General features: G+C 39.5%; 2 protein-coding genes across 3 annotated transcripts in view; both read left to right on the top strand.

Moving 5' to 3' along the window:
* Positions 1-12269, top strand: part of CENPK (centromere protein K) — a 139719-nt gene that overhangs the window by 21879 nt on the left and 105571 nt on the right. The window lies entirely within an intron of this gene.
* SGTB (small glutamine rich tetratricopeptide repeat co-chaperone beta) overlaps positions 1-12269 on the top strand; it is a 28638-nt gene that overhangs the window by 12351 nt on the left and 4018 nt on the right. For both annotated transcript variants that reach the window (XM_080638409.1, XM_080638408.1), the window contains exons 5-10: positions 2382-2481; positions 3352-3456; positions 6218-6356; positions 6445-6507; positions 8479-8516; positions 11525-11608. In XM_080638409.1, the coding sequence (XP_080494535.1) occupies positions 2382-2481; positions 3352-3456; positions 6218-6356; positions 6445-6507; positions 8479-8516; positions 11525-11608 (529 nt within the window). The remainder of the gene's footprint in view (positions 1-2381; positions 2482-3351; positions 3457-6217; positions 6357-6444; positions 6508-8478; positions 8517-11524; positions 11609-12269) is intronic.

Here is a 12269-nt window from a genome sequence, read left to right as displayed (position 1 = left end):
TCTTAAGGTCCTTTCCAATCCTAACTATTCTATGATTCTATGATTTTCACACGTGTCATCGGTCACCGCTATTATGCTTTTCAGTTATGAGTATTCTCTGCCCTGAGTTAGAAAGATAAATTAGATAACTTGAGAAAGTCCATTTCATAGAATCACAGATTCATAGAATAGTTAGGTTTGGAAGGGACCTTAATATCATCTGTTCGACCCATATCTTCTATAATACTTTAATTCTGTAACTGTTATTTCCTTATTTGTCTTTTATGTCGTTACAAATGGAATAACTTTCCTCACTTTTGTGTTCACCAGACTGATTATCTTCTGCTCTCAGTCGAAACTGTCTAATGGCAAATCAGAATCTGATAACTGAATTTTCTTGCTTGGTTGTTACAGAACTAGGAAGTACTCTACCCTCCAGGCTAGTAAATACTCTAGTTTAATTGTCTACCCTTGTATATCACTTGACACTTTGCCTTAATATAAGCTATGTAAGAGCATGGATTATGTGCAGGTTTGGATACTGTAACAGTGGCTTGGTCTTGAAAGATCTGGGTATTACCACAGGATAAATTATAACAATAGGTAATATTTTTGTTACAGAAGATACACAGTGAAAAGTATAACCGTATATGAGGTTTTTTGTCTTCAGAATTTTTGTCTGGCATTGAAATAAAGTATTACAGTTGCTTTTCCTTTCGTCCTGAATTGCTTAATCTCAGCAGAATTAGTAGGTCTAGCTATTTATCTGTTTTCTTAGTTAATTTTAAGCTGGAGAGAGCAAGGTTCCTGCTGATACTAGCTCCAACTTACCCTGCATCCCAGGTTATCTTTAGTTCAGAGCAGTGTCAGAAATTCCCACTTTGATAGTCATTGATGGCAGTTTTGTTTCAGAGTAGTGCTAACTGCTGCAGTCTCATGGAGTGCAGCTAACTTGCAAGTCTTTCATTTGACAACAGAATTTAATATACAGACTTTTACCTTAGATCAAAGGAAAGATGTGAAATGGTGGGCCTCTAGAACTGAGGCAGATATGGTTAGGTATCTGTTTGTGTATATTCAAAGTATACTTGTATATTTTGACAGCGTAAATCTAATTATATTTTTCATTTGCCTTCTCACTGGCAGGGATTGCTGACTATAATTACAGTCTAGAATAGCATTAGGAAGAGGTGATTTTGTACTATCTTGATGATATTTAGTTAAACAAAAATCAGATTTGCATATTAAGCTCTCCATATTCACAAATAAATGCAAGTATAGTTGTTCTCAGTTAGTACAGGCAGCAGACTGCTTGTTGCAGAGTCTTTTGCTTTCTATCAAGCGAGCTCTTGCAATGACTGAACTTTTCCAGCCTTTGTGTACGCAGTTATCTACATCTGTAGTAACCTGTACACCTATTTTTTCTCTTGCTTATTTTGGGAGAGATTTGGAATATTTTGCCAGAATACAAGAAAGTCTGTGAAGACCATCATTTTCCTGACAAATTCTTGACATTTCTGGGAAACCAAGCTTCTGTAGGACCTAGCAGGCCAAAGATCTATAGCTGCAGGACCTTAAACTTGGGCACTCTGAACTAGGACTTTTTATCTACTATTGTGTCATCAGGAAAGAAAGAAAATACCAGGTCTGGACTGTGCTGGAGAGGAAAGAATGTGTAGAATATCTATCTTTTGTTTTGAAAGACCTTACTCCAGACTTTTTTTTTTTAACATAGAAAAGTAATATTTTATATTTTTTTTTTCACTGGCCTTAAAAAATACAAAATATGAACTTCCTTATAGAGTAGAAATTCTGAGCTCTGGTAGTGATAAATGTTACCTCTGAATCATTTAGATTTCATGTGCTATGCCTACTTTTCATTATCTTAATGAGTAAATTATGTGGCATCACAATGTTTAGTGCCACAAACAGTGTTTAGTTTTGCTTTTGTTTCATTGTCCATGTTAGATGGATAGTTACAAGCAAGTTATTGGGACGTGAGAAAATGAGACCAGAAAGGAGTTAACATGTAGCCTATTGGATTATGAGGCTTGCAGAGATAGTTAAGACTGATGAATCTGTATTAGAATGGAACTGCAGTTACAATTACACTTCTCAACAGTGATCTTTGCTTAACAGCAGAAACTAGCTGGAAAGTATAAAATAGCAAAATAAGAAGGGAAAGGTTTATGTGGTGGACTGCAATGCACATAATAAACTTTACAGACATAGTAGATGTTTTTGTTTGCATTATTCCATGCCAATTCTACTTAAAAGAATGTATTTCAAAAAGCTGGAGTCATAACTTCCTTATATAGGAGCTATAATGTGGCTGCTCTATTTCTTTCATACATAGCATGGTATCTTTTAACTACTTAAACACTTTTTATAATTTATTTCAGGTAATAATCATATGAAAGAAGAAAATTATGGTGCTGCAGTCGATTGTTACACTAGGGCTATAGAACTGGATCCAAAAAATGCAGTCTATTATTGCAACAGGTAAAAAAAATAAAAATACATTCTTTTCGTTCCTTAACTTCATTAATATTATTTTAAAGATAAATTGTGAAACAGATCAAAACAACATAAAGCTAGAATACCCCACTATTCAGAAAGTTATCACGTTAATTCTATGAAAGATCTAAAGCAAAAGTGAGCTCATTCAGCATGTCAGTTGAAGCTGTAATATGGGCTTTAAAGTTACTTGTAACACTTGATACTAGGTTTTTGTGAGTTAGGCTGTCTATATTAAATCATAACAGGCTGTGATATGCAGTCTGTTGAGAGTAATAGAAATCTTTTTTGCTGGTGTTCTGTTGACTCGGTTGCCATCACTATCTCACCTGGTATTGACTCCTCCTTGGAAAAAAAATATCAATGGGGATATTATTTTGAAGATTTCAAGCATTGTATAAGTACTCACCAGTTTTATGCATGACCTGCTGAAAAAATGTCAAGGTTGTAGTTTCATTGTATAATTTGTTCTTCACCATAGTGAAGACATAGTGACATGGGAGCAGATGAAGTCTGGAAGTGCAGTAGCAGAAGTACACTCTTCCAGTATACTGCCCAGAAGACCAGCATAAGAGCAAAGGCAACATTATGAGCCCTACTGGGACTAGCCTGTCTCTAGAGCCAGTCTGCTGTACAGCCCTAGTCTGGTAATGAACTTAAGCACATACTTAATTTGGAACATTTGCTTGTCCTACTTAGTTGAGGAAAGCTGAGGCATTACCTAAACAATAACTGAAAAGTCAGTGAGGTTAAAGAAGTTGAAAGTTGGTCCTAGACGTGTCAATTTCCAAGCTTGGGGTTTTTTAACTTTATTGCTTTTTTGACAAAGCTCTCTCCGTCTCATCTTTGTCTTAGGGCTGCTGCTCAAAGTAAGCTCAACAACTACAATGAAGCAATAAAAGATTGTGAGAGTGCCATAGCAATAGATCCGAAGTACAGCAAAGCATATGGCAGAATGGGGTAAGCTAATACAAATCTGAGAAAACACTGAAGACCCAAGTGTAAATCATGTTCTGAAGTACTGGAGCTGGGTTGTTTTACTTAGCTGACACACTTGTTCTGAAAGTGTAGCAATTTTCTGAAGATGACCCCATCAGGCAGCCAGCTTTAAGTTTTACGTATGTGGTTGATCTCAGCATTTTCATATCAGATTTCATCAGTTTGCAATTCTTTTTTCTTTCCATTTATCAACTTTGTGAATTTAGTTTAGGAAGTCATAATGTGTTTTTGCACCTCCTGCCTAGTTATGAGTAATCAAAATTCTGCAGTTGGAATTGTGAATCTATTAGTGATGCTGTTGAGAGAACAGAATTCTGAAACTGAAAGAATAGAGATAAGGAAACAGAATCCTGAAACTGGCTGAATAGAGGCTTAATTTTTCTGTTTAGTAGCTCTTTGAAAGCCAGTATTTTAGCAAGGCTAAGCTATGACCCTCTGGTAGTTTTTCTCAGTCATGTCTGAGAGATTAGCAGTATAGCCTCTTTAGGTAGCGGGTCTGATTAAGTGCTAACTGAAAAAGTTTCAGGCATCTTCTGAATGGGATATCTATTTGAGTGAAGGGCCATTCTTTCAAGATATGCAGCTTTGCATTTTCAGTAATCAAACATGCTGTGGGTGTAGGCAGAATGCTGCGTGAGGCTTTTGAGGTTATATCTATGCTAGTAAATTTAAAAATGCTTGAGATTGTTCATTGGGTCAGCTGGCACGAAATGGTCTGTGTTCATGTTATTAAAGTCTAGGTTGCAGTATGGAGTGGCCTCATCCAAACTGCCTATTGCTAAATTGCTTTGGCCTGTGTTAAACTCTGAACCATGGCACCAGATTGTCTGAGATACTGGTTATTGGCCTGGGACAAACCATGCCAGGGCGCATGTATTTAAGGTCAAAGATGATGGAGTTCTATCACTTGAAACCTTTCCAAAATACAGGTTTTTTTACTAATACAAAGGTAGCCTGTCTGGCTTTTGAGATGATTAATTCAGTTTGAAGTTTTAAGGACTGTTGAATTGGTTTTGTCCTATTTAACTCTTTAGGACAGCCTGAGATCCCCTGGTTTCAGTGAGATGGAGGGAAGCTACAGCTGATTTAATTGGGAATTGGAGAATATTTTAGAGTTAGGGGTCTAAGACCAGTGTGCCTCTTTATAAACAATGTTAAGTGGGATCATTCTTAGGCAATCAAGCTACTTTTTTTTTTTTGTTCTTTTTTCTTTTCTTTTATTGTCTGGTTGTTTTGATAGAGGGTATATTTTGAGCTACAAACCATTCCTTGTATCTGCCAGTAGATGGATAAAGTAATACACCTGGCATAAACTTAATAAGGAAACAGTGCTCATTTAGTAGTAACTGAAAAAAACAAGTGCAGAAACCACCTCAACAGAAACTCCTTATGAGAAAGCTGTGTTTTCTGACTGCATTATGCAAGCATGTTAGTTTTTCTCAGGATTTGGCAGCAACTCTAAAGATGCAGGACTGCCACAGAAATATGCAGACACAGGAGCCAAGTAGACAGTTAAAGTGGTATTGCCAGCATGACCCTAAAGGAGCACTGGTAGGAGTCTGGGTAGGAACTGTGAGCAAAGAGACTGTTGCCTGCTCTTCTGGCTTGAACTGTGTTCCAAGAATCAGAATTTTGCATACTTTCGCTGTAAAAAACCCCCACAATTGCATCACAGAAATACCGAGTTGCATTTCTTGTCTGGTCAGATACTTTTGACAAGTAAATGGGCCAAAAGGGAGAATGGTTTTTATGGGAGTAACTGTGCTAAGGGAGTATCTGTGTTAAGAGAAAATATTAATATTGCATGAGTTCATCCAGGAGCATTACTGGAAGCTCGTGGAGATTCATGCTGTTAGTGAGTTCATCATCACTGATGTGGTGATGTAAATACAGTCACATGGCTGTGACTGTATCTAACACAGCAAGCTCTCTGGCCTGAGATAAAAACCAAAGGTCTGTTAGTGGGCATTAGCACAGGCTTATCAACCAACACAGTCTGTGTAGCTCAGCACATATCAAAGAGGGATTGGGAGTACTGACTAGCTGAATGTGGATTACACAGATCTTCCACAAAATGTGGAAAAGGTCAGTGTAGTTTTGTCATAAGTATAAACTGAAAATACAAAAGTCATAATAGAAACTGCAACCAGATGGACTTCTGGAATAGCTCAAACAAAAACTGTTTCAAAACATCTGTCCTGTGCTCTCCTGAGCTGCCGGAGATGATTCTTTTTCAAAACATTAAGCAGACTTCTCCAATAAAAGGGTTTCTTACAGCATCTTACAAATGTTATTACTATTCTGTGTAGCCCCTTTTCAAGCTGTTGAAGTAGAAGATCTGAAAGGAGAACCTTGAACTCATCTCAAGACAAAAATCTATTATGCTGAAACTTGTAGTTCTGTTGTTTGGTTTTTTTGAAGCTGCAAAACTCACGTTAAGAATATCTTTGCCCTACTTACCCATTTGTAACTGAATCACTTGATGATGCCAAGGAGCTTTTAAACTTGCACATATATGGAACAGACAATACGAGTTCCTAAGGGATTATCCCTACTGCAAAACAAGTGCTTGTTACACTAAGCAGTAGTAGCGAAACTTGCTTTACTTAGTGCTCAAGCTAAAAATTAGTTGTGAGATACTGTTTGACATAGAACAGAAAATGTATCATTATCTTTTGATGGTCATTTATGTTCTACCCAGGATTTCTTTATTTCACATTAGGTTGGCTCTGACCTCAGTGAATAAATATGAAGAAGCAGTTACCAGTTATCAAAAAGCACTGGATCTTGATCCAGAGAATGACTCTTACAAGTCAAATTTGAAAATAGCAGAACAGAAACTAAGAGACATGTCCAGTCCTGTAAGTTAGCTCTGTATCTATTTATTTACAATAGTTTAAGGGGAATTTTGTAGGTAAACTTACCTTCAGTTGCAATTTGTTTTTTTAGACTGGAACTGGACTGAGTTTTGACATGGCAAGCTTGATAAACAATCCTGCATTCATTAGTATGGTGAGTATATTTCAAGCTTTATATTGTTTTTAAAACTTAAGTTTTAAGAACAACTCTTTCTAATAATACAGGCAATTCTAATGCTTATTATAATGGCAGTGGTTTCATTATACTGCATTTAAACTAAGTAATTCTATGCTCAAAACAAGAAGTGAAGCATAAATCTCCTATAACAACTGTCTTGTTTCCAATTGATTCTATCATGCTTATGAACAACAATGTGCATAGATTAGCTATGCTATTTTTATAGATGGCATGATAGTAAAACACTTGTCAACAGCATGGTAAAATTTCTTTGCTATTCTCCATATAGGAGTTAACAACAAGTACAGAGATATCCCCTCTTAAGTGAATAGCAGTTAATTCAGATTCAAGACTCAAGTAATTCTGCCTGAGGAGAACTACCCAAGAGACCTTTCTTTCTGGGATAAATTCTTTCAGTTTATCTCTGAAAATTGAGTGTGCAAAACTTCATACGATGTGCAGACAAGACATATAAACAGCCTGTAGTGCATTCCTTTACTTCCACTACGGTGTATGTAGTACATTAGCAAATTGTGGTTTTGTCCCCAAGTAGTTCCTGCCCCTCTGGTAGTTTTATTAGGACAGGACATGTCAACCAATGCTTCTGTATGGAAGTGCACTGCATGCAAGAGGGAGATACATCTAATCCGATACAATGGTCCAACTAATATTGATGGTAGGCAAGGAAGAAGTGGGTGAGTTCTCTGACATTAGTGGTTAAATAGCACTGGAATTCTGTGTAACACTTCGACAACTACTTGAGCTACTAAGACAGTCTGCATCTGTTTATAGAGTCAAAGATGTGCTCTTCAATATGGAGAAACTTGGGGAAACTATGGGAAAATATTTTCTTACATCATTTCCAGTGAAGAGAACACAGGGCATTCTCCTAGGAATGAATGAATTAGTTTTGTGTGATGTAGTTTTTCGTTTAAGGAAAAAAATTAACTCATTCTCTGACTGTAACAAAGTTACTTCTGCTTTACATTCTTGGGTCCCCTAACCTAGATCAGACTGTTGCTGATGGAACAAAGGAAAAAAAAATTCCTATATTACAGAATTGACCTGTATTTGGCATTTTATATCCAACTCTAAACTCAAGAATAACAGTTGATTTACTTTTGATATAGATTACATGTATAGAGATACTGATCAATAAAATGAATATTGCATATATTTGGGGTTTGTAGTATCTTTGATAAGAGAGTGAATAAGCAGACACTGCATTGTGCCTGTTTGTCTTGTATTCATACAAACACTGATTTCTGGACGAACTAGGTTATTAACTTTGAAACATGACCTGGTTTATTCCATAGTATCTGTCCATATACACCCTTACACTGTGGTAAACACAGTATAATTTTTTGAGGTATCTTATGAATGAGAAATTTAAATAACCTCATGCTTACTACAATTATTGTAGAAGATATGTTACCACAAAACCATGCTATGAAAAAGATTCACACTCTGGTTTATTCTGTGGTATTTTGTGCCTGTAATCTTAACAATTTATACCCAGTAGCAACAGTCATTGTAAAACTGATTTATCCAGGCTGAGAATTAACAAAATACAGAAATACAATACAGATCTTTCTCCAAAAAACACCAGCAAACTTTTGTCCTTGAAATTTATTTTTTTTTTTCCATTTTTTGGTACAGGCTTTTTATATTAATGTCATCTTGCTGTATTTTTATGTCTGAATCTCTAACAACTATTTTTTTATCTAATTTAACAAATTGTCTCAGCTTTCTGTCCTTGAAATACATCCCTCTGATGATTTTTTTGCTGGGGACTGTACATCTCTATGTATATAAACTTAGCTTAATTGTGTAATAGAACATAGAATACAGCATGTTTCCTGGTTGTTTTTTTTATTCCCTTATTTTCCTCAGTGATACCTAAGTAGTATATGTGTCATAATTTCAGCTATGTGTTGTCTATTCCAGGCAGCAAGCTTAATGCAGAATCCTCAAGTTCAACAACTGTAAGTACTAAAACGGAGTACTATTAAAATAAAGGTTTTTAGGGGTTTGAATTAATAAAAGGTGGATAAAAATTAATTTTTATTTTTGCTTACCATAAATAAACTACTGCAGATTCCTCCTCTTGCAGCTTATTTCCTCTGAGCAATTAAAACAAGAACTGTGATTTATTGTTTACTGTAAAGGTCATAGAATCATAGAATAGTTAGCATTGGAAAGGACCTTAAGATCATCTACTTCCACGCCCCTGCCATGGGCAGGGACACCTCACACTAAACCATGCCAGCCAAGGCCTCATCCAACCTGGCCTTGAACACCGCCAAGGATGGAGCATTCACAACCTCCCTGGGCAACCCATTCCAGTGCCTCACGACCCTTACAGTAAAGAATTTCTTCCTTATATCCAATCTAAACTTACCCTATTTAAGGCTGCACCCGTTACCCCTTGTCCTGTCACTACAGTCCCTGATGAATAGTCCCTCCCCATCATCCTTGTAGGCCCCCTTCAGATACTGGAAGGCTGCTATGAGGTCTCCACGCAGCCTTCTCTTCTCCAGGCTGAACAGCCCCAACTTTCTCAGCCTGTCTCCATACGGGAGGTGCTCCAGTCCCTGATCATCCTCGTGGCCCTCCTCTGGACTTGTTCCAACAGTTCCATGTCCTTTTTATGTTGAGGACACCAGAACTGCACACAATACTCCAAGTGAGGTCTCATGAGGGCAGAGTAGAGGGGCAAGATCACCTCCTTCGACCTGCTGGTCACATTCCTTTTGATGCAGGCCAGGATACAGTTGGCTTTCTGGGCTGCGAGTGCACACTGAAGCTGGCTCATGTTCGTTTTCTCGTCGACCAACACCCCCATGTCCTTCTCTACAGGGCTGCTCTGAATCTCTTCTCTGCCCAACCTGTAGCCATGCCTGGGATTGCTCCGACCCAGGTGTAGGACCTTGCACTTGGTGTGGTTAAACTTCGTAAGGTTGGCATCAGCCCACCTCACAAGTGTGTCAAGGTCCCTCTGGACGGCATCCCTTCCCTCCAGGGTATCAACTGAATCACACAGCTTGGTGTCATCAGCAAACTTGCTGAGGGCGCACTCAATCCCACTGTCCGTGTCACCGACAAAGATGTTGAACAAGACCGGTCCCAACACCGATCCCTGAGAGACACCACTCGTTACTGGTCTCCAGCTGGACATCGAGCCATTGACCACAACTCTTTGCGTGCGGCCATCCAGCCAGCTCTTTACCCACTGAGTGGTCCACCCATCAAATTGATGTCTCTCCAATTTAGAGACAAGGATGTCATGTGGGACAGTGTCGAATGCTTTGCACAAGTCCAGGTAGATGACATCAACTGCTCTACCTCCGTCCATCAGTTCCATAGCCCCATCATAGAAGGCCACCAAATTGGTCAGGCAGGATTTCCCCTTAGTGAAGCCATGCTGGCTGTCACCAAGCACCTCCTTGTTTTTCATGTGCCTTAGCATGCTTCCAGGAGAATCTGCTCCAAGATTTTGCCAGGCACAGAGGTGAGACTGACTGGTGTGTAATTCCCCGGGTCATCCATTTTCCCCTTCTTGAAAATGGGGGTTATATTTCCCTTTTTCCAGTCGTCGGGAACTTCACCTGACTGCCATGATTTTTCAAATATGATGGCCAGTGGCTTAGCAACTTCATTCGCCAGCTCCTTCAGGACCCGCGGATGGATTTCATCAGGTCCCATGGACTTGTGCACGTTTAGGTTTTTAAGATGGTCTCGAACCTGATCCTCTCCTACAGTGGGCCTAAGGTCTTCATTCTCACAGTCCCTGCGTTCGCCTTCCAAGACGTGGGTGGTGTGCTCAGAGCACTTGCCAGTGAAGACTGAGGGAAAGAAGTCATTAAGAACCTCAGCCTTCTCCAAATCCAGGGTAGCCAGTTCTCCTGATAGCTTCTGGAGGGGGCCCACGTTGTCCCTAGTCTGTCTTTTATTTGCAGTGTAGCTGTAGAATCCCTTCCTGTCATCCTTAACATCCCTAGCCAAGTTTAATTCTAACTGGGCCTTAGCTTTCCTAACCTGGTCCCTAGCTTCCCAGACAACATCCCTCTATTTTTCCCAGGCCACCTCTCCCTGCTTTCACCTTTTTTCCCCTTTTAAGTTTCCTCAGCAGCTCCTTATCCATCCAAGGAGGTCTCCTGGCCCTCTTGCTGCACTTCCTTCTAGTTGGGACGCAACACTCCTGAGCTTGTAGCAGGTGATCCTTGAATATTAACCAACAGTCTTGGGCTCCCCTGCCCTCTAGGGCTATATCCCATGGAACCTTACTAAGCAGGTTCCTGAAGAGGCCAAAGTCTGCTCTCTTGAAGTCCAGGGCAGTGAGCTTGCTGCACACTCTTCTCATTGTCCTGAGGATCTCAAACTCAACCATCTCATGATCGCTGCTACCAAGCAGCCCATTTCCAACCAGCCCTTCCCTGTTGGTGAGCACGAGGTCAAGCACGGCACTTCTCCTTGTCGGCTCCTCTATTACTTGCAGAAGGAAGTTGTCTTCCACACAATTGAGGAACTTCCTGGATTGCTTGTGCCGGGCCATACCATCCCTCCAACAGATAACAGGGTGGTTGAAGTCCCCATGAGAACAAGGGCCTGTGAGCGTGAGGCTGTTCCTATCTGTCTGTAGAGTTCTTCATCCACAGATTCCTCTTGATCAGGTGGTCTGTAACAGATCCCCACAGTGTTGTCTCCCATCGCTGTTCTCCCTTTAACCCTGACCCACAAACTCTCTGTTAACTGATCACCCGTCCCCAGACAGAGTTTCATACTCTCCAGCCTATCCCTAACATAAATAGCCACTCCCCCTCCCCGCCTGCCGGGCTTGTCTTTTCTAAAGAGCCTGTAACCTTCCATTTCAACACTCCAGTTGTAGGAGCCATCCCACCATGTTTCTGTGATGCCTATTATATCATACCCTCGTAGACGTGCACACACGTCCCTGCATACCCTAATGGCAACACTCTGCTAACTGTTCCAGAATGTCAGGGATGATGTCGAACGCCATTGGTGGCCCTGCTGCAGGTGTTGGTGGCCTGTCGGATTTGTCCAGCCTGATACACGCGTAAGTAAGAACTGCATAGTTTTTAGCTGTTACATTTGTAGAAGCATTGTTGTGTAACATCTATTTAAAAGGGATAGTGTCAAGCCAATTATACTGTGGTCTGTCACCATTGTATGTCTGATTATTATTAAAACTGAGAACTTAAAAGATGTAATTTCCACTATCTTTTTCGTTTGCTCTATATGTATCATTCCATTAGTTGGAATGACTGAACTGTGTGCTCAGTTTCACTTTCTGGTTCTCCTACACTGTTTAGTTTCTAGATGCCACTTACTAAAAGTGCTCCCTTAAATCTTGAAGTACTCCTACACATGCTTTTAAATTGTGTTGATTGATCTACTACCTGATATCCCAAACACTAGTTTGAAAAGCTACAGATTTACTTTGTATAGGTTGCAACAAGTGCTGCACTTGCATCCCTGTGTTTAGACTAGGAAGGCTTCAGAAAACTTGGTATGAGTAGCTTTTACAAAAACCAGGGCCCCAAGGCTTTTATATTGTAACAATAATCCGTCTGGAAGAGTCTGCACAAAAATTCCATTTGCTTATAGGAAAGGCCTCTTAAAGTGCATACAGTTTTACTTTATTCTAGCCTATTTCGAAGTATTTTTAATTTTTGCCCCTTCAGGCCAAAAATAAAAAAGTTAGAGAGAAGCCATGC

Source organism: Psittacula echo (assembly GCF_963264785.1).
Source record: "Psittacula echo genome assembly, chromosome: Z".
Lineage (NCBI taxonomy): Eukaryota > Metazoa > Chordata > Aves > Psittaciformes > Psittacidae > Psittacula > Psittacula echo.
This window is presented reverse-complemented; position numbering and strand designations above follow the sequence as displayed.